Source organism: Stereum hirsutum, assembly GCF_000264905.1.
Source record: "Stereum hirsutum FP-91666 SS1 unplaced genomic scaffold STEHIscaffold_7, whole genome shotgun sequence".
Lineage (NCBI taxonomy): Eukaryota > Fungi > Basidiomycota > Agaricomycetes > Russulales > Stereaceae > Stereum > Stereum hirsutum.
In genome coordinates this window covers 1,697,626-1,724,615 of record NW_006763137.1, presented here as the reverse complement: position 1 = coordinate 1,724,615, position 26,990 = coordinate 1,697,626, and the positions used below count along the sequence as shown (strand labels likewise).

The 26,990-nt window shown below is 50.4% G+C and overlaps 6 protein-coding genes across 6 annotated transcripts; 2 read left to right on the top strand and 4 right to left on the bottom strand.

The window, feature by feature from the left end:
* Positions 1-822: 822 nt before the first annotated feature.
* Positions 823-3,027, bottom strand: STEHIDRAFT_79513 (uncharacterized protein). Its single transcript, XM_007304001.1, has 7 exons — positions 2,941-3,027; positions 2,645-2,874; positions 2,342-2,558; positions 2,021-2,249; positions 1,775-1,933; positions 1,426-1,710; positions 823-1,356 (listed from the first exon to the last, which is right to left on the bottom strand). Exons 1-7 carry the CDS (start codon positions 2,955-2,957, stop codon positions 988-990), a joined length of 1,506 nt encoding a protein of 501 aa, XP_007304063.1. The 5' UTR covers positions 2,958-3,027; the 3' UTR covers positions 823-987.
* A 1,735-nt stretch (positions 3,028-4,762) lies between these two features.
* STEHIDRAFT_168738 (uncharacterized protein) lies at positions 4,763-5,718 on the top strand (the record flags this gene model as incomplete). Its single annotated transcript, XM_007304406.1, has 4 exons — positions 4,763-4,787; positions 4,843-4,913; positions 4,990-5,302; positions 5,379-5,718. 4 exons carry the CDS (start codon positions 4,763-4,765, stop codon positions 5,525-5,527), a joined length of 558 nt encoding a protein of 185 aa, XP_007304468.1. The 3' UTR covers positions 5,528-5,718.
* Positions 5,719-6,344: 626 nt separating this feature from the next.
* On the bottom strand, positions 6,345-8,596 carry STEHIDRAFT_111263 (uncharacterized protein; the record flags this gene model as incomplete). Its single annotated transcript, XM_007304405.1, has 12 exons — positions 6,345-6,580; positions 6,652-6,751; positions 6,815-6,907; positions 6,966-7,119; positions 7,176-7,351; positions 7,415-7,508; positions 7,560-7,690; positions 7,749-7,830; positions 7,893-8,035; positions 8,095-8,257; positions 8,328-8,477; positions 8,508-8,596. 12 exons carry the CDS (start codon positions 8,594-8,596, stop codon positions 6,345-6,347), a joined length of 1,611 nt encoding a protein of 536 aa, XP_007304467.1.
* Positions 8,597-13,656: 5,060 nt separating this feature from the next.
* Positions 13,657-16,107, top strand: STEHIDRAFT_182867 (uncharacterized protein; the record flags this gene model as incomplete). The annotated part of the gene is made up of 18 exons (XM_007304501.1): positions 13,657-13,721; positions 13,775-13,793; positions 13,863-13,878; positions 13,933-13,980; positions 14,036-14,461; positions 14,515-14,565; positions 14,622-14,659; positions 14,713-14,832; positions 14,887-14,932; positions 14,987-15,035; positions 15,090-15,100; positions 15,165-15,190; positions 15,243-15,317; positions 15,372-15,442; positions 15,506-15,513; positions 15,575-15,805; positions 15,865-15,968; positions 16,030-16,107. 18 exons carry the CDS (start codon positions 13,657-13,659, stop codon positions 16,105-16,107), a joined length of 1,482 nt encoding a protein of 493 aa, XP_007304563.1.
* A 515-nt stretch (positions 16,108-16,622) lies between these two features.
* Positions 16,623-23,583, bottom strand: STEHIDRAFT_111261 (uncharacterized protein; the record flags this gene model as incomplete). The annotated part of the gene is made up of 24 exons (XM_007304404.1): positions 16,623-17,330; positions 18,065-18,127; positions 18,189-18,757; positions 19,104-19,198; positions 19,311-19,483; positions 19,521-19,724; positions 19,780-19,868; positions 19,919-19,988; positions 20,049-20,216; positions 20,281-20,390; positions 20,450-20,585; positions 20,653-20,724; positions 20,845-20,896; positions 20,974-21,528; positions 21,595-21,964; positions 22,032-22,356; positions 22,413-22,500; positions 22,556-22,659; positions 22,719-22,858; positions 22,910-23,004; positions 23,063-23,195; positions 23,248-23,310; positions 23,365-23,454; positions 23,508-23,583. 24 exons carry the CDS (start codon positions 23,581-23,583, stop codon positions 16,623-16,625), a joined length of 4,548 nt encoding a protein of 1,515 aa, XP_007304466.1.
* A 1,132-nt stretch (positions 23,584-24,715) lies between these two features.
* STEHIDRAFT_131391 (uncharacterized protein) lies at positions 24,716-26,638 on the bottom strand (the record flags this gene model as incomplete). Its single annotated transcript, XM_007304403.1, has 8 exons — positions 24,716-24,754; positions 25,350-25,604; positions 25,660-25,816; positions 25,896-25,984; positions 26,063-26,170; positions 26,232-26,352; positions 26,429-26,516; positions 26,596-26,638. 8 exons carry the CDS (start codon positions 26,636-26,638, stop codon positions 24,716-24,718), a joined length of 900 nt encoding a protein of 299 aa, XP_007304465.1.
* Positions 26,639-26,990: the final 352 nt, after the last annotated feature.

Here is a 26,990-nt window from a genome sequence, read left to right as displayed (position 1 = left end):
TAGGGGTGAAAGTGAGATGAGGTGCTTTGTTGCGGTCGAGGGTATCGAGTCTTAGCGAAGTTCGGGGGCTTATAAGTGGCGAACTGAACAGTGTTGAACAAGCCGGCGGTCCTGTGAGGCGCTCTTGGTCCCTTCATACTGCACAAGACAGAGCATGAACATTCTCCGGAAAATATCTTCACGTTCAAAGCGAGAGCTTGCGCCGGTCGTTCTCCCGCACACACCATTCAAATCAACCCAGACGGACACTCAACAAACGCGCGCTGAGAAACTCTGCCTTTCCGGCTTTGTGATGGGACGCTGGGAGCAGAAGTTCAGTGCGGGCCGCTATTATCTCTCATTTCATAACCTTCTCTTATCCCGTACTCTCGTGCCATGACTTTCGTGTTTAAAGATTAACATGGGGACGCAGATCGTGCGCGCTCGAGGTCAAAGCGGTATATCACGCAGGATCAGTGCAAACACGAGGGAAACGCGACGTCGAGGCAGTAAGAGCTCCTTATGACGAAACAGTGCATCCTAGTGCATCGATTAAGAGGACCGACCACCGGTATGGGTTGAAGTCGCTATTGCTGTGCAGCTCGGAATTGAGTGAACTTCATATTAGCATCGAACACGAGACTTACATGCAGTAGTAGCGCCGTTGAACGTTGTTGAACGCCCGGCGAAAGCAGCCGCGGAGGTTTCGCTGGGGTGAGTTTGAACGTCCTGTACGATCGAATGGCGGGATAGGTGCGACGTTGTGCACAAGTCGAGGATGCCAACACCCCCAGTCTAATCCGCACTAATCTCGCCTGAGAAAAGCGATGCCCTTGGAGGGATGGTAAATGAAACCAGGACCTCATACGATATCTACCCAATCGCAGGCAACCCTTTGCGGGGAGCGATATCGTACGAAACTGATGGTTCAATACGAGAGCAAGCGCGATGACCGATACAAGATAAGCAATGCAAGACGAGTAACAGACCTTCATCGAAACGAATGAGTTACTCTACTTTGATGGGCTCGCCACCACCATTCGCATCCATCTCAGCTGCCTGTACTCCGGCTCCATCTCCGCTCAATCCTTGCTCGATGATCCCGTCCATTGCACCATTGGATCCAGTAGGTTCGGCACCCAAAGCGATGACACCACCGCTTGCCACACCATTCTTTGTGATCCCAGTGTGCGCGTTTGTCGTTGGGCCATTGTGCACGACGATATCATCTTCACCTTCTGCGTCTGCTTCGTGTAGAAGGTAGAGCGGGTCGTAGACTTCCGCCAGTGTCTCGGACCGCTCTTCAATTTCTTCGGGTGAAGGAGGAACATGTGCAAAACGAATGAGTGCCCATTTATCTGGGGAGTGCTCCATTGGCTGAAGGCGGTGATTTTTGAAATCAACTAAGAAGGCTGGGATACGGAACTCGTGGACTAATGGACGTACTTCAGTGCGCTTCTTTTTCAAAAGCATCTTCCGTTTGATATCCTTGTAATACACGCCTTTGCCTCGGGGCTCTCTCTGTCGTTCCCGTTGTCTCTTCTTTTCCAACTCCCGTGCCTCGCCCCTATCAGCAGGTTTGTCCGCCTTTGGTACAGGAATATGGTGTGACACAGAAGGTGGCACATCGACTTCGATGTCACCATCATCGAATAGTAGCAGAAACTCGTTGGGTACGTCTTGTTCGATCTTGACAACCTCGTAGTCTCGCACAAAGTGGAAATCTGTAGCCTGTTTTAAGAGATTTAATTTTCAGTAAAAGAAACCATGCTTGATGAAGTTTGAGGAGACAAACCTCGTCTTCCGGGACGAGTGCATCAATACCAGACTCAAGTCGTGCTTGTTTGAACCGTGAGGCATCCTGGTCTTCCTTCATAAGGTAGTATGCTAGATAATGCTCTCCCTCGTCCTCCATAGGTCGCATTATAGCGCAGTCCAGCCGTGGATCATCGAGCTAGAGGGATAATCGTAGGGCAAATGTCACATCAGTCTTCATGGGGAATAGCCAATGGTTCGTATATGGTGGGGGTTTACCACGTACCTCTGGATTCCGATCCCCGGGCCGTTCGCTAAATTTGAACAAGTCGTACGAGTTTGCCCATGTATCCGCGTCTGGCAGAATCTCATAGCTTTCCACGGCGTGCACAGACGGTTTTGTCGGATGCCTGAAGGAAGAAAGCGAATCGTCTACGTTTGCAGCTTCAAAGGAAGTTTCCACAGCGCGGAGCTGAGCTTCGTGCGAGACGTCAACCTCATCGTACAGGTCACGCCTATACGTGCGGAGAACACGAGAGCACCGATCGGTGAAAATGTCAGTCTGAAAGCTTGAGCAAGTCAAAAACACGTAGATTAAGAGACATACACATCGTTTTGCGATATTCGTGGTGCGGTAGAGGCCGCGTCGCGACTAATATACTCCGTCTTTCGTAGCCATGGGACATGCGCTATTGGTGTTGACACGCCGGAGCCAACCCTCGAGAACTCGCCTGTCCCGAAGGCTGAGGACGATGAGGGGTCAAGAAGCAACAATTGGTCTTTTGGATCAAGTAAAGCCACTGCTTCTGGATCCGGATTTAGAGCTGTATATGGGCATCCGTTACAGCAGGGACGTGGCCAGTAGATTTGTATGAGATATTGTTTTGACTGTGAACCGGAAGAAGCGCACCAGATTCGTCTGCTCCCTCTTCCCATAACGCCTCCCATTTGGCCAGATCCAGGGGCATTCCACACTCAGCGTCGACGATCATCGGCAGAGGCATCTCGTTTGCGACCGAATCGAGAAGTTCAGGTCGAGCATAGCGGAGAACAGCAGTAGGAATATCGAGGATTTTCGGAGGACATGGAGGTGCTGGAAGTGGGTTTTGATATCGGACGCGAACAAGGAGATCCAGCTTTCTGAGTGACACATTACACACTCCAATCAACAAAGTAGACAAAGAGTGCACAGTAGGTCATACGCACGATTTCTTTACGCTCATGATGCCGACTAGCTTATTAGAAGTGACCAAGCTTCTAAGAGAGGATGATGTGAGGCCAAGCTAGAAGTTATGAGCGAGGGCCTCTCACAGAATGCGAATACTGGCGTTGTGGCGGTAAGACGCGACGTGAATTTCGTACCAATTTGGTCATCTTACGGTCCGAATTGGGCGAAAAAGTGTTCCCACGCTTGCAATCAGAAGTTCGTGCTCTTGGACAAATTAGTAGAAAATTAGTCCTTCAAGTTGACTCTAACGTATACCACGAGAGCTCTTGTACTTTGAGCTTACTCGTCACCCGAGCTTGGGTCCAGTGCAACTCAACGGTAAGCGAGACCGTGATGTCCTCACGACCGTCACCTTTCTTCATTACCCTCCCCAGGCTGGTGACCTACTCTGCTACGCGTGGGGAGAATGACGGCTGGTGCGAGTCTCAAGACGGTTGGCGACTAGGCCCCCTCCCCATCCCTGAGCCTTTTAAGCATCCTTTGTGCGTCTCATAGCCTCCGTAACTTTGCCACCCGTGATGATAGGTTCGTCCTTTCTGTCTCCCTCTGTCTCACCCCCTCGGTGCTCTCTAGGCTCGTAATGTGGCCGTTGTATACGGGCGAAACCGCTGTGGCAACCCCACGGCCTGAGGGCGATGCTCATCGATCCGACACATGGACCCTACTTTTCTTAGCCATACGGCCTCATCACTTGGACCACACCTTGTAGTGGTTGTGCTGGTACCAACCGCCGATTTCAATTCGTAGACCGAGCATAAAAGCCTTACGAGGTATGTACCAGATTTTAGCAGCGAGCCTCTCGCAAATAGGCTAGTTCGGCTGGTGTCTTCCGACGTTGCGCACAGTGCACACAGGGTTCCCGTATGGCCCCCACGATGTGGCTGAGATCGATTCATATCGTCTGGCATGCTCCGTGTTCTAGCTCAAATGTCGTGCTCGTCGCATGAAAAACAGCGTGGCCAATCGTATGAAGGTCATATAGCGCGACCTCTCGTATTATAGGGCCAGACGTATTAAGGAGTGTTGTTTGTCATTTCCGCGCAAGCGGATGATGCCACAGGTCGCATTGGGAGAACGGGGAAGCAGTATTCATGTCTTCTCGTGCATCTCGCCAGTGCAGAGACTGGAGAATGTTGAGCAGTAGTCTCATCAACCTAACAACTCCTGATACATACGTTTCCTCCTGAGTCCCTCTCGCGTAGTTCGTTTCTAGTTCCCAACCTTGAGAAGCGATTGCGCGATATGAAACCCCATAATCCGCTGGGAGCGCAACGATAATTCTTTTCTCTCGACGTCTATGAGTTTGCAAATTTGCGAGGCTCACCGCGAGCAACGCCTTGAGGCATCCGCCTTGCCCATGTAATGCTAACTCGTCGCAATCGTCGTTCCTTGCGGTTGCTGTGCACTAACGTACGCATAGAATATGACTCCCTGAAACCAGTGCTCATCTTCACACCACCTTGTTTTGTTTCATCCTTCTCGAGTTAGACAATCTCTGACATGCCTGAATTCAACCTACCCCGCCTCGTACGTTGTAAGCAGCATATAGAAGCTCGAAATTACCAGTGTTTGGTAACGTACGAATGATCCACGAGGACTCTTGGGGCACAAACTAGTCCTCCAATCTTGAAGGCCTCGGTCTCGGTCTGGATCATGCACTACTGTCTACAAAAGACCAGCCGAAGAGGACAGGACGAGCTTCATACTCCAATCTCCTTCTCTTCGTCTTCAATCTGTTTGTTGCATCATACTTAAAGCTTGAGATATCACCCAGCATTGGCATAGCTCAGAGTCTTGATCATGGCACCAATTACAGACATCTCTTGTACGCCTTATCTTGCCTCAAGCCGTTGAGGTGCTCAAGCTGATTAAGCAGCCAGATGATCTACCCGCTATCCTCAAAGCTGTACAATCGAGCTGGATCTCGTCATCTCAAAGTGCTGCCGCTGTAGTGAGTAGCATTTTCAATGCTTCATCAACATACCTCTTAAATGGTTTGAAATGCTAATTATCGCGGATTTGCGTAGTCGGCACTCATAGTGCTCTTAGATGCTCAGCTCCTCACTTTCATGAAGGCTCAACCCCCTTTAGCGAGCCGTGCCAATGTTGACCAAAGTGTTCAGGACGTTATGCTCGGTTTTGTCTACTCTGGCCTTCTCCTGAACATCGGGGCCACAGTATCCTCGCTCATTATCACGGAGATGTTTGGCGAAATGCCGCTGAACGCTGCACGGTCTGATCCTGAGACTCTCCATGCCCAAGGAAGGCTGAGTGCAAGCACCGCTGACCTTCTCGCAAGGTATGGCGTCAGTCGAGGGGTGAGGTCCATTACATGGCATTGTGAGCGTAATTCATTGAAAGATTGTACTTCGCTGAAACTCTGGTCGCTCTGTTTCCTCCTTCTTTCCTGGTACAGGGTTTCTCAGTCTTTTTCTCGGCATCCTATGTAGTATGATCGGTGTCTTGATGTACGTTTGGACAACGGAACCTTTGGTCACCAGAATTGTCATGACAGTCGTCGCCGTGTTCTCCGTCTTTCCATTCATCCACTACGTTGTACGTTGATAACTTTAATGCGCTCTTGCGGTAATCTTCCTCGAAGACGAAGCCCCTGGGGCATATTTATTGTGGCTCACCTCGCAGGTGAGGAGAGAACTGAGCGGATCCTCCGCGCCGTATGCTAGACAAGATGTACCGCAGTGGCTACTACCTTCACTACAAGTTCATATCCTTCATTTGTGTATGCTTATGTGTATCGAGCGTTATCTATTTGCTTTGTACTGCTTTCTTATTGCTATGAGCTGTTGTCCAATATATGTGCTGCCTAACACGTACTGTCCACAGACCTTGTCTGAACATATTGTATGGACATACGTACCCTTACTCTAGAATCGAACAAGCACCTAAGACATTACTGCGTCCTCTACTACGCGGCGTGCTGATTCTCTCAGTAACGCCGTGGGGTCCAATTTCGTGACACCGAAAGTTTCCAGTGTCGTGCCCAAAGGGTCAGCTCCTGAAGAAAGACGAACTCTTCCACCGAGATGAATCGAGCCACTGTGGCGCGGCCATCGCTGAAGAATCGACAGGGCCCTTCTAAATATTGAATGCAATGACAGAGCACAAAGCCTTCTCCGGTGAGGCCTGACTATAGCAGCGATCACCAAGAATACGGGCAGTTTGGCAGTGGCACGTGAACTTCTGGCTCAGAACCCGTATCGGTGAAGAGAGAAAAGCATATAAATCATATTATTGAAGAATACTGGCTAAGGCACGAAGTAGGATAGAAGGGCAAAGCATAGTAGGACGACTCAAACCGTAACGTAGTAAATAAAGGTGTCGGATAGAAAAAATCAAGCCTTGCGCCAAACAAAACTCAAGTTCAAACCCCATTAGTCTTCGGCTTAACATCTGGCGGACCGATGATGAATCTGAGCGTGCACTTCTTGTCCTCTGCAATCTCCTTGATCTCAGTGTCCAGAGCAACGACAGCGCCGTCGTCCTTCTTGAATCTAGACGCGTCAAAGCTAGCGAGGGCAGCGGTTTTGTCTGCCACGTCGAGATACTTGCAGAAGTCGTGGCGGATGGCGGCGAGGCGGGCGTCTGGCCTGACTTTGACTGTATCACATCGCGAACAGGGTTACGTTAGCCTGATCCAAGCAGCTGGACTGGCGAGAACGCTCGCGTACGAGTTTTTTCCTTTGAGATCGCACGTTCCCCATTGAATGGTTTGATCGTGATGTCAACCGTGTCGGCAGGAATGACATCCACGTTGGTGGCATGTTGGGGCTATCAGAATAATGTAAGTTCAGCGATATCCGACTCGTCGTTGGAAGGACAAAATCGTCTCACATTGTCTTGATACGCTTTGAGCTTCTCCATTCTCCCTTTATCGCTCGCAATCGCCGTCGTGATCTTTGTGTCATACTCATTCCATGATTCAAGCTGGAGAAAGTACATCATACATTCTCCATTCACCGGAAGAAGAGGTAGAACCACTGACCTTGAAGTCGGTAAAGCACTGCTTGAGTTTTTCCTTGGCTGCTGCAAGCGATTCAACGGCCTTCGTGTTAGCTTCGCTGACAGAATCGACCTCCCTGAGCGACGTAGCCGCGGCGACGGCATCGTTGAAGGCATCGAGAGTCTTGTCGAAAGCACTAAAGAAGCCGTCATGTCATCGCGTTGTTACCAAATAAGAAGAAGATAAACCCACTCCTGCAGAGGGAGGACGTTCTTCGAGGTCTTGTTTGCCTCGCTTTCGAACCATTTAGCGAGATAGCGACAAACGGCAACGTAGGCCAAGGCTTGACCATAGTACGGCCTTCTGATCGTGCCCACTGTCTTCATCAGGGATAGGAAGGACTCTGGCATCTCGGTAGGACATAATTTCTGATGTCCGTTGATTACTACGAGTTACAAAGTTGTATAGTCGAGCTTTGTATGCGAGCGTACCTTGAGTTTCTCCACAAAGTCGTTGTAAGCTTCTTGCAACTTATTCTTCTCGACAGTGGCGTCATCTAGCTGTGCCTTTACATGCTCCAGAAACCTGATGACTGTGTTGTAAGCTTCGTCAACGCCATATCAGCGAACAAATTACGTTTTGGCTGCCCTCCAGACGTCTTTTACTTTGGGATACGAAGCCCAATCTGGATACTGGGCTGCATTGGCCGACATTCCCGTGACGCCAAACATCAACATGCTGTAACTGATCGTCAGGACAAAAACATTCTAGGGTATGACGGGTGGTCAGGAGCGGGTATCTGTCGTAGATTAAAGAATCGCCTACGTCGTCGACGGGCATCTGAGCAGCAGCAAGCTGGGCACGAATCTGGTTCAGCTGAGAATCGCTCTGCTTGGCAAGCTCTCCGCTGTGTGCGGTGTGAAACGGGGTCAAAGGGATGATGTTGAAAACAGTAGGTAGGAAACTCACATGCGTTTACTGCGAATATTCGGCACGTTTGCTTCGATGGATGAGTAGAGCTCAGAAAGCAAGGCCAGATCGTCATGTTTGTAAGCACTGTAGATGTCTTTCAGTTCGTCCCCTTCCGCATCCTTGGTGGAATCGGGGAGATCCTGTAGAAGGGTTATGTCAGTAATTTTGAAGCGTGGCTGGGAGAACAATGAACCGCTACCTTAAAGGGCTTCGAATTGCATAGAGTATTCAAGCTGTCGCGCAAAATCTTCCTGTTGGACTGCCAAGTGTCCACGGCCTGAAGTCCGACATCGATGCCAGTGCCCTCGGGCAAGTAGGACTTGACCTCTTTCTCGATCGTGAGACTGAGATCAAATAAAGCCCTAAACAGTAAGGAAAGGTTTATCAGCTTCAACGAGCATCAAGTCAGCCCCCTGTAAGAAAATAACAAACTCCTCCAATGGGTCTATTGCTGCGATGAACTTGTCATAACTATCCCAGTCGAAGGCAGCGGATTTTTCGGTGCGATCGATAAGATTGTTTATATTGGTCCAGATGGTGCGGGCCTTGTCGACAATACGGAAGGAAACTTGCGTGTTGCGCCTAAGGGCACAGACGTCATGGGCGACATACTGTATAAGCAGGTGAACGAGATCTGTTGCAGCGAACTCTTTTGACGTCGAGGGCGGTTGCGTGAGATCAGCGAAGAGAGAGTAAGACATATTGCCCAGTGGGATGGCAGGAGTCAAATCGGCGGGGGTTGTACGATGCTAATTCATCACGATAGCTTCAGGTTGTTTATATGTGAGCGTTCAATACCCAAACAAAAATAGCGGTCGGTTTGATCTATTCTGTTCAGGAGTTTTGGTACACAGCCGGTGCACGGTAAGTATACTCCAAAGGTACAAGACTGGAAGTAGAGACATGTGGCTCTCCATGACGAGCTCGGATAACAAAGAAACAGCAAGACGAAAGCGTGCAGTCGTGAGCAACACGAGTCAGAACGGGATGATCGGATAACGAATGGCAGCGCGGACCAACATGAATGAAACGAGGTAAAGCGCCGACATGTCTTCACTGATAGTGGCACGCCTGATCATAGCTGCAGTCAGGACATCCGTAGTGGTTGCGCAGTGGAGTGCGCCTTAGTAGCCGTATAACTCCTTGATCATGGGACCTGTTGTGCAACGCCATGAAGCTCGGAACGAAGGGGCTCAATGAGCGAAATGGAAAGCTATCTTGGAACACGAGGTTGTGGTGAGGGTTGTGTGAGAGAAATGTGAACGAGCGGGAAGTCAGGACCGTTCCCGTTTGAAACTCAGCGTGCGCTCCGCGAGTCGTAAGTTTGATCCCGGCTTTCGCCGAAACTCAATCGTTCAAACGCTGGCGCTCACCACCGAATGAAAGGACACGTCCTTACAAGCCCTATAATGCGTGGCCGAAACTCAAGATCTATAATTGAGCTTGTCTTTCACGACGTTCGACCAATTCCCCAGCCAGGCTATTGGCCTACCCAATGGCATGGGCTAACGCCACTACGATGAACCCTTGACGGTGGCGTATCGATGTGGCACATGCGTCGTGGAGCGGTTTGCATGTTGCAACATGAAGCTATTGTGTGGGTATGCCGTCATTGCCATCTTTCCCAAGGATCTGCGAGTCACTATTTAGTGTGTGTCCCTGAGAGCACGACTCGTTCTCACCGCATTGTAATTACCACGGTTCGCTAAGCGACAAACGCTGGTTACCACAACGCCTTGACCGTGCGTTATTGATATACGGAAGTGTTTCCAGGTATCGACGCACGGTTTAGTGCGGAACACTATCCACCGGAGGGCGTCAAGCTACACAGGGAAGAACATTTCCAACGGTCCGCCTACAGTTGTGAAATCGGAACGTGAACCCAATCCGCCCTCATAAACACATACGTATATTCCATGTGTGATCTCGGTGCTGCGACGCCGCGGCAGTCTGCCTGAACCCTCCACTACTACTCGAACGCTGATTTTCTGGACCTGTCATGTCTATGAGCTTTGTAGTACGCGATGATACCCATGCTTTTCTCCAAATTTGTGGGCGCTACATCAAGAATGTGCCGTCTTCCTCAGGATTCCAAAAACAATCGATAGCTCTCATAAATATATGTCGAATGCTGGACGATGATAAATCGTTCTCAAGGTGGAAAGGCGGAGTTGAAATGTCACGAGCAGAAGAACTAAGAAGGTGAGTCATGACAATACTGGACTAGGCAATTCTCATGTACGAAGTTCATGTCTACATATGTGGAATCTAGTGTAATTAGTAAAGTAAGCCTGGTCCTGGATCCGGAGAGTGAAAGCAAGCCGCAAGAGTATATCGAGAAGGCTGTCGCAAAGGCTGTATACGAACTCTGCAGATATGTGAAAACCTGGTTGGGATCCGGAGGATATACGGTGATCAGGTTCGTCTTGTTCTATCGGGCATTCAGCTGAAAAATTATTCGCTATAGACAACTTGACCAGTAGTAAAAGTTATATCAAACAGCAGATGAGTGATGCAAAAAAGAAAGATCAAGTTAAGAAGAAATTGTCGGAGAGGATCAAGGAAAAAATTAAACCCGTGGTGAGTCCGTAGTTGACATCTGACAGGCTTCTGCCTGATCATCCAGTGGACTGCAGAAAGACGACTCTGCGGTAGCTGTGGACGTCGTCATTGTTTCTACACCAAAACGGGACACGCCATATATCCATACAATACGTATGTATAGATCTCGTAGACCACGAGCTATAGGGCTAATGTCAGACCACCTCCTATACCGTGACGACAGCCCAACTGAGCCATACATCTACGTTCGATGAGGTCTTGTGGTTCATGAGGAATTTCAAAACCGACCTGGGCCCAATCACTCTGGATCATCGCCCCCACTTCTACCGTACGAATCCGAGGGAATACGGAGACATAAGCCCAAAATTAGAACCCGCAAGAGTTCTTCAAGATTGTTTGGGCGTTGGTCAGAAGAAGGCCACCGTGCAGCTGTATGTTGTACTGGACAGCGGGTATCATATTGTCCTCGACACCGGGTCATCAACGGTTGTATTCGGAAACATATGGACTGACAAGGATCATAAATTCATACTTAAAGGTGGGTGGTCGAGGTAGAAGAGCGATTATTCATTGCTGAGCGCGACGTACAGATATCCACGGAGCACTATATGAGGCCGAGACATTCGGTGCAGTAATTGGCAATTCACGAGTCCAGTTCACCCCACGGCGGTCCGACAGCATATATGAACCATCTCAAGTGGCTATAGCTGAATGGTCTACAGCTGTCAAAATGACCATGGAAGCGATGATCAAAAATCCTGGCGATCGTAAGAACTGGCATTTGAGATGTCTGACACCCCCACCACCCCCTCAAGACGAATCCGCTTTTCCAGAGGTACGTCTACAACAGATCCAATGGTTTGAGTATCGGCCTGAGGCTATTTCTTCCGTATGACAGCCAGACCGCCCAGAATCAGATACAGAGTCCACATACGAAATTTCAGGTGCGTGGGGTTCACAGGCGTTCTGCCGAATTAGGTATCAGCAACCTCACTGGCCTGCTCACTGGCCTGCATCCCTAACTTGTAACAGAATCGTCCTCGGAGCCAAATAAATTCCCGGAACCAATGTTGTCGGCAGCAGCGGCACCATTTCCTCCTTCGCGACGGAAACAGCGCTCTGAAGCAATTCGGAGTATGCCCGTACCAGACACAGGAATTCATTCAAGCTACGCGGCGAATTATACTCCAGGCACGGATTCGGATGCCACTGGGACCACGTTGTTGGAGGACGACGATTCCTCCGAATTCCCTTTCAACGCATCTGATGCCACATTGGTTTCCAACCAAAGGTTCAGACGTCCAGGGACCGCAGAGGACAAGTGGGCGGACAGAAAACCTGGGATATCCCGCGGGGCACCCTACCGGAAACCCGACGCAGGACCTCCTGTGCGCATTATCGCCAACGAATCGTCAGCAGACTTTACGGAATCACAGAGAGCTTCTACGCGCCCAAATGACCCTCCCAAAATGCCACAACCACAACACATTTCACAAACGTTCCAGCGGCCCTCTGCATACCACTCAAGAACAGTAATCGAAGACGCTTCCGACGTAGGTTCAACTCCTAACGATCGCCCACGCGGAGGCCAGTATTCCTCGAACAATGCAACGAGTAGGGTCGTAGCGGGACCATCTTCCACGAACACAAAGTCCTCGTCACACCGCTCTGACCATGTAGACAGTTCTCTTTCCGATCGACAACAAACCTCAGTTACCGAGCGAGGAAGGGGCAGTGGACTGAGGACGGGGGTATCGCCGCAGACTCCCAGCCCATCCGTCAACTCAGTCCCTGGCACACCGTCAAGACTTTCCGCGAATAGCCCCGCGCAAACTTCATTCTCTTCCGCAACGGCGGGTGTACCTTCGTCGGCACCTCTGGCACCCCGTCCTTCACATCCGCCAGTAACAATATATTCGAGTATAAACGTACCTGACGCGAACAACGTAGCCCATACACATGCCCAGCGTACATCGAACGCGCAACAGGAACAGCCTACCACCGCCTCTCAAGTTCGTAGTCAGACTTCGACGCCGGAGTCAAGAAGACGTCCAGATCAAGTCTATCGCACCGAAGGAAATCAGGCTCATCCACAAAACGGTGGAATGGTGGCCAGGGACTCAGGGGTTGCAGGACTTGCGGAAGGTGGCTCGGGTGTGAGAGAAAATGTCGCGAAGCCGGAACGCGAGACAGAGGAGGAAGAGGCAGCTCAGGGTCCTGCAGGTCATAAACGGTGGTCCTTCAGAGCATGGGCAAAAGAGAAGGTGAAGAAGTATGCCGGGGTAGAGATACGATAGAGAACAGGTTGTGCATTAGGTCTCGAGAGTGACCGAGTGATGTATACTTACCAGTACTGCACCGTCCGTCATGTCGCGTTATTCCATGCGGAGGAATTTGCCGGATCGGAGTTCAGCAAACGAACGGCGACAGAATGTTACTGAGTCCGAAGCCGGTCCCCGGACCCCAAGAAACCATGTTCTACACGAGTGTATTTTCTACATAGTGCTCTTCATAATGTCGCGCCTGATGGAAGTCGAGCTTGTTTCTCTTTGTATCCACATAGACTACGGAGGCAACGTGTTGGCGTCAGTGTTGCCGACGTCGTTGATCGCATCATTGCCATCATAGTATGTAACCCTTGTTCAAAACCTCCCGCACTGCTGTCTTCAGAACTTGCCTTCACAGTGGTCTAACATACTGGGTCCCTTACCCATAATCATTCATCTTGAAATATTAGTAGCTCTTGAGCGAGAGACGGCCAAATCGTGGTGACGCTCTCAAGGGATGTCGCTGGACGGCGTATCGAAGTGCGCTGTGCCGAGACCTGCACTGTTGGTATTCGACGAGTTCATTTTGCACCACGCACAAAACTCCCGCTGTCGTCCATATTTGTCCCGAGGCTGCTTGTTTTCGACCTCGGCGGGGCCTGGCGGGGCTCACAACCATGCGGTTGCTCTGGGCTGTCGCTGTCGCTACGGCCTGTTTGCAATATTCATTGAGGCACCAGTGCAGCCGCCTTTCGCCCTCAGGCTGGATCACTTCGGACCCTGAGACTGGAGAAACATGCTCGCAAGGTATAAAAGATCGGGAGCGAGTCTTCCTGAAAAACAAAACAGTCCCCAGTCTCCCTTTCAGTTCTCGGTTTCTCAACTTCCCTTTCATTCACCCTACCACTCTTTTGATTCGAGGCGTACCCAAGATGAGATCATTAGCGGCAGCCATTACTCTGGCTATGTCTATGATTACCCCTGCTATTTCCGTTGCGTAAGTTAGAAACATATTCTCGCAAGGTGCATATGCTGAATAGTCCCCTTCAGACTCTATGGACAGTGTGGAGTACGTGTCCTCAATTTCTAAAAACCACATGCCTGATGCAATACTCAAAATCTTCATCAAATCATGCAGGGCACAAACTACTCAGGTGAATTTCGAGGATATCCATGCTGGTTTGAATTGAAGCCTGAATAGCCAACAGGCGATACTCTGTGCGATTCTGGCTCGACCTGCCAATATATGAACGATTGTGGGTCGCGTCATAACTTCCTTATTCCCCGCATTATTTCACTTACATCCTGCAGATTACTCTCAGTGTGTGGCCAGCTCTGATGCCAGCTCTGTGGCCAGTTCCATCGGCACTTCATCGACCACTACTGTTGCTCAGTGCTCTGCTCCCGCTACCAGCTCCTCTTCGGTTGATTCTTCTACGACGAACGCTAGCTCCTCCACAGCTGTTGCCGTCTCTTCATCTTCCGCAGCTGCTGCCGCATCATCCGCTGCTTCCTCCTCTTCATCCGTCATCAGTGTCTCCACGTCTTCTGTCTCTTCGACCTCGGCTGTGACCAGCTCCGCAGCGGTTGCCTCATCGTCCATCGCTCTTGCTGCAAGTTCTGCCGCCGCTACCTCGACCAGTGGAAGCGCGGCTACTACCACTAGCTCGGCGTCTTCTCCTTCGACTAGTTCCAACAGTGTCTGCTCCGGCTCCACCACCAAGTTTGACTACTTTGGTACGCCGACCGCACGATCTCGAATATTGTGGCATTTTCTGAGGTATAAGCAGGTGTGAACGAGTCCGGCGCCGAGTTCGGAACGGCTATTCCTGGTGTCTACGGTGAGATCGCGGACCCATTTCGATTGATGTATCCTATGGCTGATGCTTTCCCGCAGGAACCGATTTCATCTTCCCCGAGACTACAAGCATCGACGTAAGCTGTCGGTACCCATAATCATACTAACGCCACTTACTGAATCTACGCAGTACTTTACCAACCTCGGCTTCAACACGTTTCGAGTTCCGTTCTTGATGGAGCGTATGGCCCCTCCTTCTACCGGTATAACCGGTGCCTTTGATGACGCCTACCTGGCCAACTTGACCTCTGTATGTGTCTATTGGCAACTCTTTTCCTGCTACGCACTGAAAATAACATTTCAGATCGTGAACTACATTACCGATGCTGGCGCGTACGCCGTCATTGAGCGTAAGTTGCTTGCCAGTGGTTTTATGTATAGATATCTAACTTAAGGCCATATAGCGCACAACTACATGAGGTACGACAGCGCCGTCATCACTAGTACCGACGAGTAAGCCTGCATGCTTTTGCGTTAGTATCAGTATATACTGATAGCGATTTACAGCTTCCAGACCTGTACGTGTGGCATCCCACTTCACACTTGCCAATATTCACTCTTACGAATACGTCTTCAATGCAGTCTGGACGAACATGGCTGGACAGTTTGTAAGCCGCTTACGGTCCAGGTTGCGTTGATGCTTGCTGATGATCGTGAAAGGCTGACAACAGCAATGTCGTCTTCGATCTCATGAACGAACCCCATGACATCGAGGCTGAGACTGTTTTTGAGTTGGTGTGTTCGTCTGTAGTTGACAATCTTCTACTCCCGTACTGATAGATGTGACAGATGCAAGCTGGTCTCAACGGTGTTCGTGCTAGCGGTGCTACTACGCAGATGGTCTTAGTTGAGGGTACCTCGTATGTCTAAACATACAAGCACGTGTGGCTGGATGACTCACTTTTTTTCATCCGAACCCGAAGTTACACTGGTGAGCCACTGTTGTTGGTATTCGAATATTTCTAAATGTTGACCTTCCTTCGTACTTCTAGGTGCATGGACTTGGACCTCGTCTGGTAACGGAGACGCCTTCGCAGATATACAGGACCCCAATGACAATGTCGCCATTGAGATGCACCAATACCTAGACTCCGATGGCTCCGGCACTTCTGAGACTTGTGTTTCCACAACCATCGGCGCTGAGCGTCTCGCGGACGCTACGACCTGGTTGCAAGAGAACAATATGAAGGGCCTTCTCGGTGAGATTGGTGCTGGGTCAAATGGTTCGTTTCTCTCCAATTGTAGCCAGTACTAGACGCGCTGATCTTTTCGTGATGTCTAGCCGACTGTATCGCCGCTGTCCAGGGCGCTCTTTGTGCCTTGGCCGAGTCTGATGGAGCTTGGATCGGAGCTTTGTGGTGGGCCGCTGGTCCATGGTGGGGAGATGTACGTCCTGCTCTTATGACTTTCTCAGGAACTTCATGCTGACCATCTCCATCATTTCCAGTATTTCACCTCCATCGAGCCCTCCGACGGCGCTGCCATCGCCGACATCCTCCCCCAAGCTCTCGAGCCTTTCCTGTAATTGATAGCATTGGTTGCTTAAGAGTACTGCGCCACGCCAGGTATTACGCCACTGGCTTGTCTTATACCTTGTTTACATTCGCCCAAGCTGGCTTGCCAAGGTCGGGCACCTTGATAATAGGTACACATTCACTAGTATTATGTAGCACACAGGATGTCCAAATGATCTCTGTCCATGGTTCTGCTCCCGAGTTGGAGATGATGGTATTATTTTGAGCATGATTAGCGACCGACATATAGAGAGCTCGAGCCCAAGCACTGTACCCACAAGAGGTGGTGCGTTGCGGAGCACAAGATGTCAAAGGTTGGCTGTCTAATGGGTGACTGGTACTCCAAGATTGGCAAGCCGAACGGAAGCACACGCTAGTAGTATTTTAGTACAATGCAGAGGGCGCACTTTTACAACAATAAAGGGTCCAGAGAACAAAGTATGCGATATGAGACTGTGCAGGAGTGTAGTTTTTGGTATGATTAAATGAAGTAGGGAACAAGGATTCGTGACAGTCCTATTCCCTGTTAGTGCGATTCCAACCGCGAAGCCTCTGAACCAGCGGGTGATTTTTCGACCTTGCTCCCTTCTCCTGCACTTATCACGTCGACTGCATTGACACCGTGGCCTTGAGGGGTGGAGGTTGTAAGGCTGGCGAGACTGGCGAGGTCTGCGATGTAGGAAATGTTTTGGACATCGGAAATGGGATCGAAGGTCGCTAGAGGTTGGCCTCCCTCGACCAGCGTAACGATCCGCCCATCCGTCTCTATGACATAGCCTACGACCCTTCCGCCATAGTCAATGTAAGGCTGTTGAGCTGGCTGACTAGGAGGTTGAACCCGTGGTCGCTGCGCATCAGGTGGAGTGGGTAGAATTTCGAAGGCTTTGTTGACGGTGATGTAACGAGGTTTGTATGGCACGATGGATGCTGCAGCTCCCGTTTCAGGAGGGCCGGGGTCGCTTGGGTCGGGAAATGTGTACGACTCCTGCGTTGAGAGGGGAGAGAGGGGCTCGCCGTCTATCCATCGCCTGTACTCGTCGAAAGCATAGGCGGTGCGAGCGTAAAATTCTTCGTCTCGACGCCGAATGTGATCTGCCGGGTTGGGGATGTGAGGAGTGCGATGAGCATCTGTGGGAGTGCGGGTGTTGAGCATATTCGCGGATGGGAAGAGAGTTGTGAATGACTGGGAGGTAAGTGGTGTATGTGTGCGCGGTGTAACTGCGGTGACGGGGTGCTGTATGCAAGATGCAGAACCAATTTATACTTCCCGGCAACTCAGACAGCCTACGACATGCGAAACCGAAAGGGAAATAAATTATGGAATGGACAGAATAAAGGCTAGATGCGAGACTGAGTCGCGCCGCCGAGGCTGTGATTCAAGTCGGCCCGCTCACGGCCTCTTCCTCTGAGATATATGGGAAAGTGAAACAGGAGGATTCGTGGTAGCGGGGACTCCCCAGCAACAATATCGGAGCACATTACGACGGCCGCCGAGAGCGAGCAGATACAAGCCCATCTTCTCGGAGGCGCCGCCTTGCCTGTAAATTGTCTGAAGCGGAGACAAAGCTTTCAAGAAGATGTTGAGCCCAGAAGATATTCAGCTTGACTGGCCGCCCGGTGCGATGTCACGGCCTCGCGCGCTCCCTTCCAAACCTGGAAAGTCACCCCGCTAACAGAGATTAGAAATCATTGGATTGAGAGAGACATAAACAACTTGAAGAAGGATCAAAGGACTGAGAACGACAAAAATGAAGCTGACTCGAGTTGAAACCAAGGAAACGAGGTAGGATCACCTCAGGCCCAGTGTCTCATAATTTATGCGGTTGTTTCTTGTGAAGGCTCAGGCAACTCAGCCGGCATCGTGGGCACAGTTTCCTTCGTCATAGCTGTGCGATGCTCTGCCAAACGCTGAAAAAGTCGTTCGGGGCTTAAGATCTAATACAAAGACAGCCGAAAGACACTGCGCACCTGCTTGAGATTCTGCAGCCCCGTGAGCATCGCATCAATCTTCGCTTCGGACAGTTCAGACGTCTATGGGAGAATGATGGTCATTTCGTGAAATATCAGCGACGAGGAAAGCAAAACGACTGACCGACTTCAAGAGCTGCCTGCCAACATCCTTTACCTTTTCTCGCTCCATATCCCAGTCGTATCCCGCGTTTGGCCCAAGCAGGTTTGCACTTTTTTGGGGAATCACCGCGCCCACAATAGGTCGCGTCATAGCTTGCTTCTGGCTCTGGCTTTGCGAAGATGTGTCCTGCAAGACGTCCTCCCTCTTCCCCGCACTCCGCCCAAAGCCAGTCCTAGAAGACCCCTCTACAAATGAACCCGGAGTGGCATCAATCCTTGGCCAATCTTTGTCCACCCCATAGTTCCCGTCCCGCCCGCTACGCCAGGCCTGCCCGAATCCCCATCCCCAACTGCTATCAGAGCGCCAGCCCCGTCGCCAGCTATCCTCCGAAGCAAGAAATTCGTGATGTTTGTCCCGGTGGTTCACCCACGCAAGGCCCGAGACACCACCGATTAAGAACCATAGGAGTCTGCTGGGGCCCCGCCGAGCCCATCGTTGATGATGCCAGTGGTTGTGGTGATGCATGCCGGGACTACCACCAGTGAAGTCATATGGGAAAGGTCGCATTGGTGCAGGGTAAGCGATCGGGACTGTTGAGAGAGAATGTGTATGATGAAAACTTTGCCTGCACGGTGACCATTCTTATAACTTCTTAGAAGTTTATACTGCCGCACTGAGTCGTCAGTTCGGCTCAAGAGCATTTTTTTCATGGGCATCCAACGGCACGAGCTCCAAGACCATCGCTGAACTAGATACAGTCTGTGCGCTAAAGTGGTTGAATTCGCCGGCTGAACGCGTAGACGGCGGACTCGGACGTGCCGGGCCGGTGGTATGCCGGCCGACCACCCAAGCAGGCCAACGTGTCATCGCCACCGAGGTGCCACAATTGAGACCATATCCGTCACGGGCCATCAGCGTACAGATTCTCGCTCGCACCTATTTTTCCCTTTATACACTCTACTGTACAACACAAGATTGTCTCCACGATTTCACCGGTCCCTATCCATTGTAGGTGAACCTTGAATTTATACCTGTTAGCTAGGTCGCAGCTGCCTTCGAGGAGAGAAACACTTTACCAATTTGTTCTGTTTGACGACGAGAATTGTCAGAGTAGGCTAACGGAGCAAACAAATCACAACATACCGCGCATCTACTGCTTCCTTCCTCACAGACCTCTTTGGGTCATCCAAGACTTTCGACAACTCCCGCAAGACATGTGCCTTTTGCGGATGGAGTACATCATACCGCACTACTTGTGGCAGCACGGATAAAAACTTCAAGGCCGCTATTCGTACCCTCTGTGCCGTCATGTCAGCCTACGTATATGCAACCAGTATGACAAAGTAGACGCACCGCATCAGGCATGATATCAACGGAACAATTCAGTAGCATGGTCGAGGCAAGTGAGGACGCATGCTCAGCGAATACACTCCCTTCCTTCGAGCTCTTTGCTGCGCCCTCGACTTCAGCTTGTGCGGCAGAAAGGAGAGTCGTAATGACGCTAGCTCGGATTGTCGGGTCAGGAAGGTCGAGCCCTCGCAGGAGGAGTGGCATCAACTGTGGATAATCCTTAGCAAACTGGTGAGAGGTACGAAGGAAAGAAGCAGCTGACCGTTGGCATCTCGTGTGCATAGACGGATTTCGTGATGGATGTGATGAGGGATGTAAGCGCAACGAGATGAGCAGTCTGTTGACGTGGGTCTATATGAAAGAGTTAGCACTAGATCTCGTCCGTGAAAACGTGAACTTACCGGACGCGTCCTTCGCGCCGCTGATAATCCGCGGTAAAAGAGCATTTGTGTACTTTTGGACGTATAAGATCTATGGAAACGTTAGTCTCCCCCTTCATCAGGAGATATTTAGCCAGGTCTCATTAATTACCCTTATAATAGCGTGGTTCTTCTTCGTGAGCACCTTGTCCGATCCTATTGCAGCGCCGATAGCCCTCGCAGCGTCCCAGCTGACACTATCGTCATCGAAGAGTTCGAAGAGACGGTTCACGAACCGCAAAGCGTTCGGATGGTTGCGCACGAGCAAACCCTTACATACCTACCAACATTCGAAACGCCCAAGTGTTATTTGAGCTCACGCAAGGAAGGGTCGGAGGACGTACCCAAGTCCATGCAGTAAGAGCATATCGTCTCTTTTCCTGACTACTCGATGTATTCGCGACATCCGAAAGCCAGAACGAGTCCAGATGAGAAGATAGGAATGTATTCAGATCTACAGCAGATTGTCAAAAACGAATACGTATGACGGTGAACAGTGCTCAGTGGACTGACCTTCCTCTCTTTTGTTCACCACGGCAGCAAGTAGGTGCCACACACTTTCCCGCTGAAGCCCGTTCTCAGCTTGATGACAGCTCCATTGGAGAATCATGTTAAGGAAGGCGCTCGGGTCTTCAACCGATAATCGAACCTTCATGAGAAATGGTCGTACATGATGGGTCCGAGAAGAGTCGACGGAAGATGTATACCACGCTTACCTCCTTATGCAGACCTGTGATCCCCTCCGAGAAGAGTGCTACTAAGTCCTTCTGAGCTTTGGGTGCAGTGGACTACCAGGGAATCAGAAAAAAAGGAGAAAGAAAGGACTAAGATAGGATGTTGCCTACCTCGAATGGCACAAAATGCGCCTGTGGAGATATCTTTTGTTGTCCGACAGCAAATCTCCGTACCTGTCCCTGCGTGTACGCGTCGACCAACTCTTTGACAAACGTATTCTGCCTCCTACACGCAAAGGAAACACAGACAGGCTTGTCAGAGTCTCATTTCACTGATCACGAAAGGGAGGAGGAAACACGCACTGCGAGCCTAAAGTCTGCACTACCAAATTGAGGATCCGCCCCGCAGCGCTCACAAGCCTGGCATCCGAGACCAACAGAGCTCTCCTCCTCGTACCGTCCTCGCTAGCAGCTAATGTTGAACATATAAACAGATTGAACAGCCTCGGCACCAGTCTGTCTATGTATTTCTGCACATCAACGTCCCCGTGATCTACCTTGTCCTGAAGTACGCTCCCAAGAGTAGTAAGAAGTGCGTGTGCATAGGCCGCTGCCGGTTCAAGATCCTCCTCTTGGCCATTCATCGTTTCTGGGTACTCAGATGATGGCGGTACAGTGGGGAAGCATAGGAGGTCGAGTTTCGTAGTGAGGCGGACAACGAGGGTTTCGAACAAGTCAGACTGAGCACACAACCGTGAGAGCGAAGTTAGCGTCGTCCAGTACCGGGCACGAGTGATTGCGTCGGTTCGTGGAGGCGCGTCGTCGGGGAGAGCAGAGAAGAGCAGTGGAAGGGTCGTTTGCGAGACGTGATGCGGAGCGGTAGACGAAATAGTCGTAAGGAGAGTCAATGCAGAGTCCCTGTTTAACGCCAAAACTGATAAATCACATCTTCACTCCGCGCATCACACTCGAAAGTAGGCTTACGTGGTGTCTGATATATCCTCCCTGTGGCTTCCTAGTATGTCGTTCACATTCTGTACCACGAAACCTATCTCTTCATCTTCTAATAGATCAGGAGTCGTGACAAGAGCCAGGAGCCCTTCTATTGATGGAGATGCCAGGGACGGAACTTTCAGACCAACGGTAAATGCACCAAGAACTTCGTCCTTGTATGGCAATAACGGTGGTCCTGTCGACGAGACATTATCTGGCCGAGACATGCAGTCCCGTGCAGCGGCGACGAGGGAGGACAAAAGAGAGAGGACCGAGCCGCGGTTGGCTACTTCGTCCACATTGAGGAAGAGCTTGATCAAATGCGGCACGACCTGTGCGAGGGTAAACTTGGAGACAGAGGCTGTGAACGCAGAATGGCGATATTCAACATGACCGCCGGGAAGAATGGGAAGTTGAAGAAGACATACGCGTTGTTGACATAAAAGCACAGATAACCTTGATGGCAGGTTTCGCTTGACTCTTCTCCGGTTCCCTCAGGATATGTATACATTCCTCACACGCCTCTTTTGCCAATCCTTGAATATCTGCATCTGAATTTTGTGCCGCGTCAGCGTCAGCGTAGATAGTTTTGATAAGCACTTGTAGAGTTTTGAGGGCTTCGGCTTCTGTTTCTGGGTCCGTGGGTTGAAAGATCTCGAGACGAAGGTGATTCCATGTTTTCTTGGCTAGAGCACGTGCAAGAACAGGACCGAACACGGGAAGGCAGACATCCATTGTTTGGAGAACGTCTCTCTGAGAAGTATGGGAATTAACGAGCCATACAGACCTGATATGGGCTAAAAGCTTACCTTGACCGTTGGGGAACCCATGTTGAGCTTCTCAAGGAATTGGTGTATGGCCGGTTCCCCGAAAGCCGGTGTGGCGCTCAAACACAGTCTGCAAAAACTGGTCAACTGGGAAGCAGTGAAGAGCCATCTCGTTGAAAACCTACACCAGCGCTTTCCGAAGGTCATCGGGAGTGATGTTGAAGTTTGGGTCATCGGCCGGGGGTCGAAATGAGATGGGGAAGTAGCAATATACGATATTGAAAAAGTCCTGTAGAGAAGCATAAATTTTGAAAAAACCGAATGTAAATTTAGGATGAAGTGGAGTACCTCCACTTTGTCACGAATATCAAACTCGATTAAAAGGACACGAGCTATAGCGAACGCGACCATAAGGTTCCGAGGATCTCGCTCTCCATCGGCGAGCGCGATATACCCAGTCAGGAAGTCATTTCCCATATTCTTCAGAGCTAAGCAGAGTTCAGGGCTCCGCGACATAAATATCGGAACGATCAACTCACCTTGTCGATATCGAGCTATCAGGGAGTCAAAAATAGAGAAGACAACATGCCTCTGTGGTTGCACCAGAGCCTGCATCTTCACGTTCGCAAACAAACTGAAAGTTGGCCTCAACGACTGTTCTCCCGTAAGAGCGAGGTGGGCGATGGACTTACGCTTCGCAGATAGTGACAGCATCGTCAGATATGAATGCAGGAAGACTCGTGAGGTTAAGTATCCCATTTAGAGCAGGAACAATGGTCTCTGTGTCTTCCAGCTTCGAGGTGAAGAACGCGATGAGAACCTTTACTGCGAATCGCTTGAGCGAAAGCTGTGGACGATGGGTGAGATTCGCACGGACCAGACTGGCGATTCAGCTTGTCTGGAGAACACTTTCCGACGACAGAGGCAAGGTACTGAACACCTACCAAGCCTGGCTTCAACAGACGAGCGAAATGGTGCATGAGATAATGCATACCTTTCGTCCGAAGTAGATCCTCCTCCGATGTAAGATACTCCCCCAGAGCCTGTACGACATATAGCAGCTTGATGTCCCCGCTGTTGATGCCTTATGGTGCATTTTAAGCAAGATATCATCTTGACGATGTTCGTGTTGCGCACCTGCAGCAGTGTCCTCTACCTCCTCATCTCTCCCAGTGGCCACCCAAGTTTGCGCAAGCCTCTGTGCAGTCTCCATCGTCTATGCCAGTCAATTGACGATCAATGACAGATAAGGGGCCTCAATAGGAGTCTACGTGGCCTTCGTGGCCTTTGGAGTTCGATAATTCAATGATGAACTCGAATACTGTCGTGGTGTTTTACTGAGAGCGACTAGGGGAGAGTATTTACAGTCGAAGTGGCGAAGAGGGGTATTTGCGGCAAACGCCGAAGCAATTCGAGCGCTGAAGTCATGCCAAGGTGCTAAGTAGTAAGTCAGTGTTTCGTGTAAGTGGCCGCGGGTGATCGAGTCGACGGGATTTGGTAAGCGACGGGATATCCGGAGGAAAGCATCAAGAGCTGGGGAGAGCGGCTGGGATTATGCCAGTGGTCTTGCGCCCGGTTCCGGAGTGTGTACGCTGATGTCTGTGCGAGACAGCATCGACTCGGAAGGCCTCGTCGTGCCTACGAAGGGGCCGACTCATAGAGTATTTTTAAAAAAAATACAACTGGCTGCTAGATACTCTAAGACTACTACATTACGTACTAGCGTGCTCAACATCTTTGATACTTGGACCGCAGACGCAGAGGACAATTGTACGCGCCGCAGGCCCGAAAAAATAGACCCGAAGGTCTCTTTCAAGCAACGTTTGAGCATAAAATCCGGCCGTTGAGCGGTCCAAATCGAGAGGAGGGGCGAGCGGCAAGTGCGAAGCTGTGCCACACCTTCTCGGACTCATCTCGCTTGCGAGAAACTTACTGGACTTGATCGCCAGTAAGTTTCCAGTAAGTTTAAGTTCGGCACGAACTTATTGCACTTATTGCTGCCAAACGACAGACCTTGGCAACTTATCCAGTAAGTTCGGCATGCCTCGTTAACGCATGAGCCCCTTCGCTGGTGCTTTGCTTGTCCGCACTCATGATCACGATCTTTTTTTTCGGTCTCTTCTTCGTCATCAGAGTCCTTTCGCTACGCTGAAGCCTCGTAGCGCCACCATGGCTTCCTTCGTAGCACACGGGATGCATTGTTTGGGCCACAGTGTGGCACTCATTCCATACATATAATGCCTCTTGCTCCCATAGTTTTCTCCAGACTCAAGTTCCTCCATGGAATAATATAGTTTCATTTATTGGGGAATCAAGTACTCAAGATGTAACATACACATATACAGCTATGCATAAGGGTGCTGGACAAGAAATTGCTGTTGAAGCTAAGTATTGTGGCACAAGAACTGAGAGCAAAATGAGGAAAAACTCGTACATAAATTCCACTTGCAGTTATGAGAGATCGCTCGAGGCAATGAGGAGAGAAACACAGATCATATAAGCATATATAGCTCGAAAGCATCGAGAAAGAAGAGAGCGAAGAGAGAGCGAAGAAGTTCGACCACTGGAAGCAAAGTGGCGGCGCGCGAAGCGCGACGCCCAACGGAGGCAGGTGGACGCACGTGGAGTGGCTGTGCCGTGCCGTGGCCGGCCGATCAATATACGATCGACGGCTGCGGAAGCGCCCGGAAAGGCGAATTCCCTGTAAGTTTCTCGACATAAGTTCCTTCGACTTTGTTTCGTCTAAAGCTATGTACGCCACATTACATACTGTAATTCTTATTGGTCTAGCTGGGCATGGAACGACAGGGAGATTCCCTCCACGTTGGGTCCATATCGGTGCCCTGCTCGTCATTCCAAGTTATGTCTTTGAGCGGCCCCCATCTCTTCACCTTTCTCTAGATCTACAACCTCGTGTGATTCGCTACCAGCCCATCTCGTACTCGGCTCAATATCCAATCCAAATCCGCCTCTTCCAACCCCTCTCTCCCTATCCTTTTCCTCGGTCTCACCCACAGCAGGACGGCTCTCATCGGCAGCTGCGACGGTATTCGCCGCACTGGTCTCGATAGTGTTTGTATAAGAATTTGGTGCATTGGATGTGTCGGTACCAGTGGCGGGTGACGACTCGGGGACCCCGTTAGAGGCAGCGAGTGCTCTTTGACGCTCACGTTCGCGACGACGTGCGCGTGGGTTCAGAATGAAGGCGGCAATGATGACTATGGCGTCGAAAAACTGAACGAAGCGGGGGTTTAGAAGAATGGCGATGTTCGAAGAGAATTGCACTCACTACGACAAGTGAATAAGTTATGCTAGCGATGACATCAAAGTCTTCCTTGAATGCGAGGGACAGATCGGAAAATACACCCCCGAGTAGGTCGACGATCATGAACGTAACGGATATACCGACGACGGCTTTATGTTTGTAAATCTCGTAGTATTGTGGGCTGTTTGTAAATGACCAGAAGGGTAAGCTACTCGCAGTGATGGGATAAGACGGATACCGAATGACGACAATGGACTTACAATAAAGCGAGTGAGATCATGACTGAGCTCAGGATTCCGAAGAATTGTACCCCTCGTTTTGCGGATTCTTTGCCCTCGCGGTAAGCAGGCTGTCCAAGAAGACCATGAGCGTGCTCAGTGAGGCGTGTATGATTTGTTAAATGGGGATAGGGTGGAAGTGAACATACCCGTAAGGCGTAGACGAAGCCTGTCTCGAGGGCGGCTTCTGTGACCATAATGCCGAGGAGAACGGCCACACAGAACCGAAAAGATCGACCATTATCGTAGTAAAGACACTGCAGTCATAAAATATATCAGTTGACTCGAGAACCTTGCTAGCAACATAAGGTAGCGCACCTGTACCCACGAGATCAATGCAAAGGTCGTGAACAACTGAGGCTGCAGTATTAAAGGTATGTTCAGGTCTTGCACGATGACATATACTCCTAATGGGACGGCCGAAAGTGCCCATACAAGCCTGATCAAATGTCGACATATACCATCGTCAGACTGACAGGCCAGTCAATTGAGCAGACGTGAGGAGCTCGACGTACGGTAGCCAGTGTGAGAGGCCCTCTGTGGACTTTGTACGGTATGATTTCCATATTTGTGGCAGCAGCTGGCCGCACCAACAAACGGTTCCTATTAGAGATCGCGATATATGGCTGTTAAAACAGATACTAAATCCTGAAGACCGCCATGGTTAGAAGGAGAAGCGTACCGATTGTACCCAGTACATTTTCAGCAACACGGTTCACGGGCATGGAATTAGCGTTGTATAATTTTATTCTTTAAGTAGACGACAGAAAACCCAAGAAAGTCCACCGCGAAGTTTGACGATGAGCAAGTAAACGCAGAACTCGGACAGCTCATGGAAGACAAGGCCAGATGAGCGTAAGCCATATACATGAGACCATCTCTCTCGAAAATGAGTCATGCATTCACATCATCTTCCCGGGATAAAGCAAAGCCTTCAAACGTACGAAAAAAAAAACGATCTCGAGTACCGGCGGGCGGGGGCAAGGCGTGACCTCATTTTCCGTTCGGGTTGACGCAGGTTGACGAACCCAGCGTTCTTTGTGGCGCCACGACTTGGCCACGACCCTCGTTTTGCTG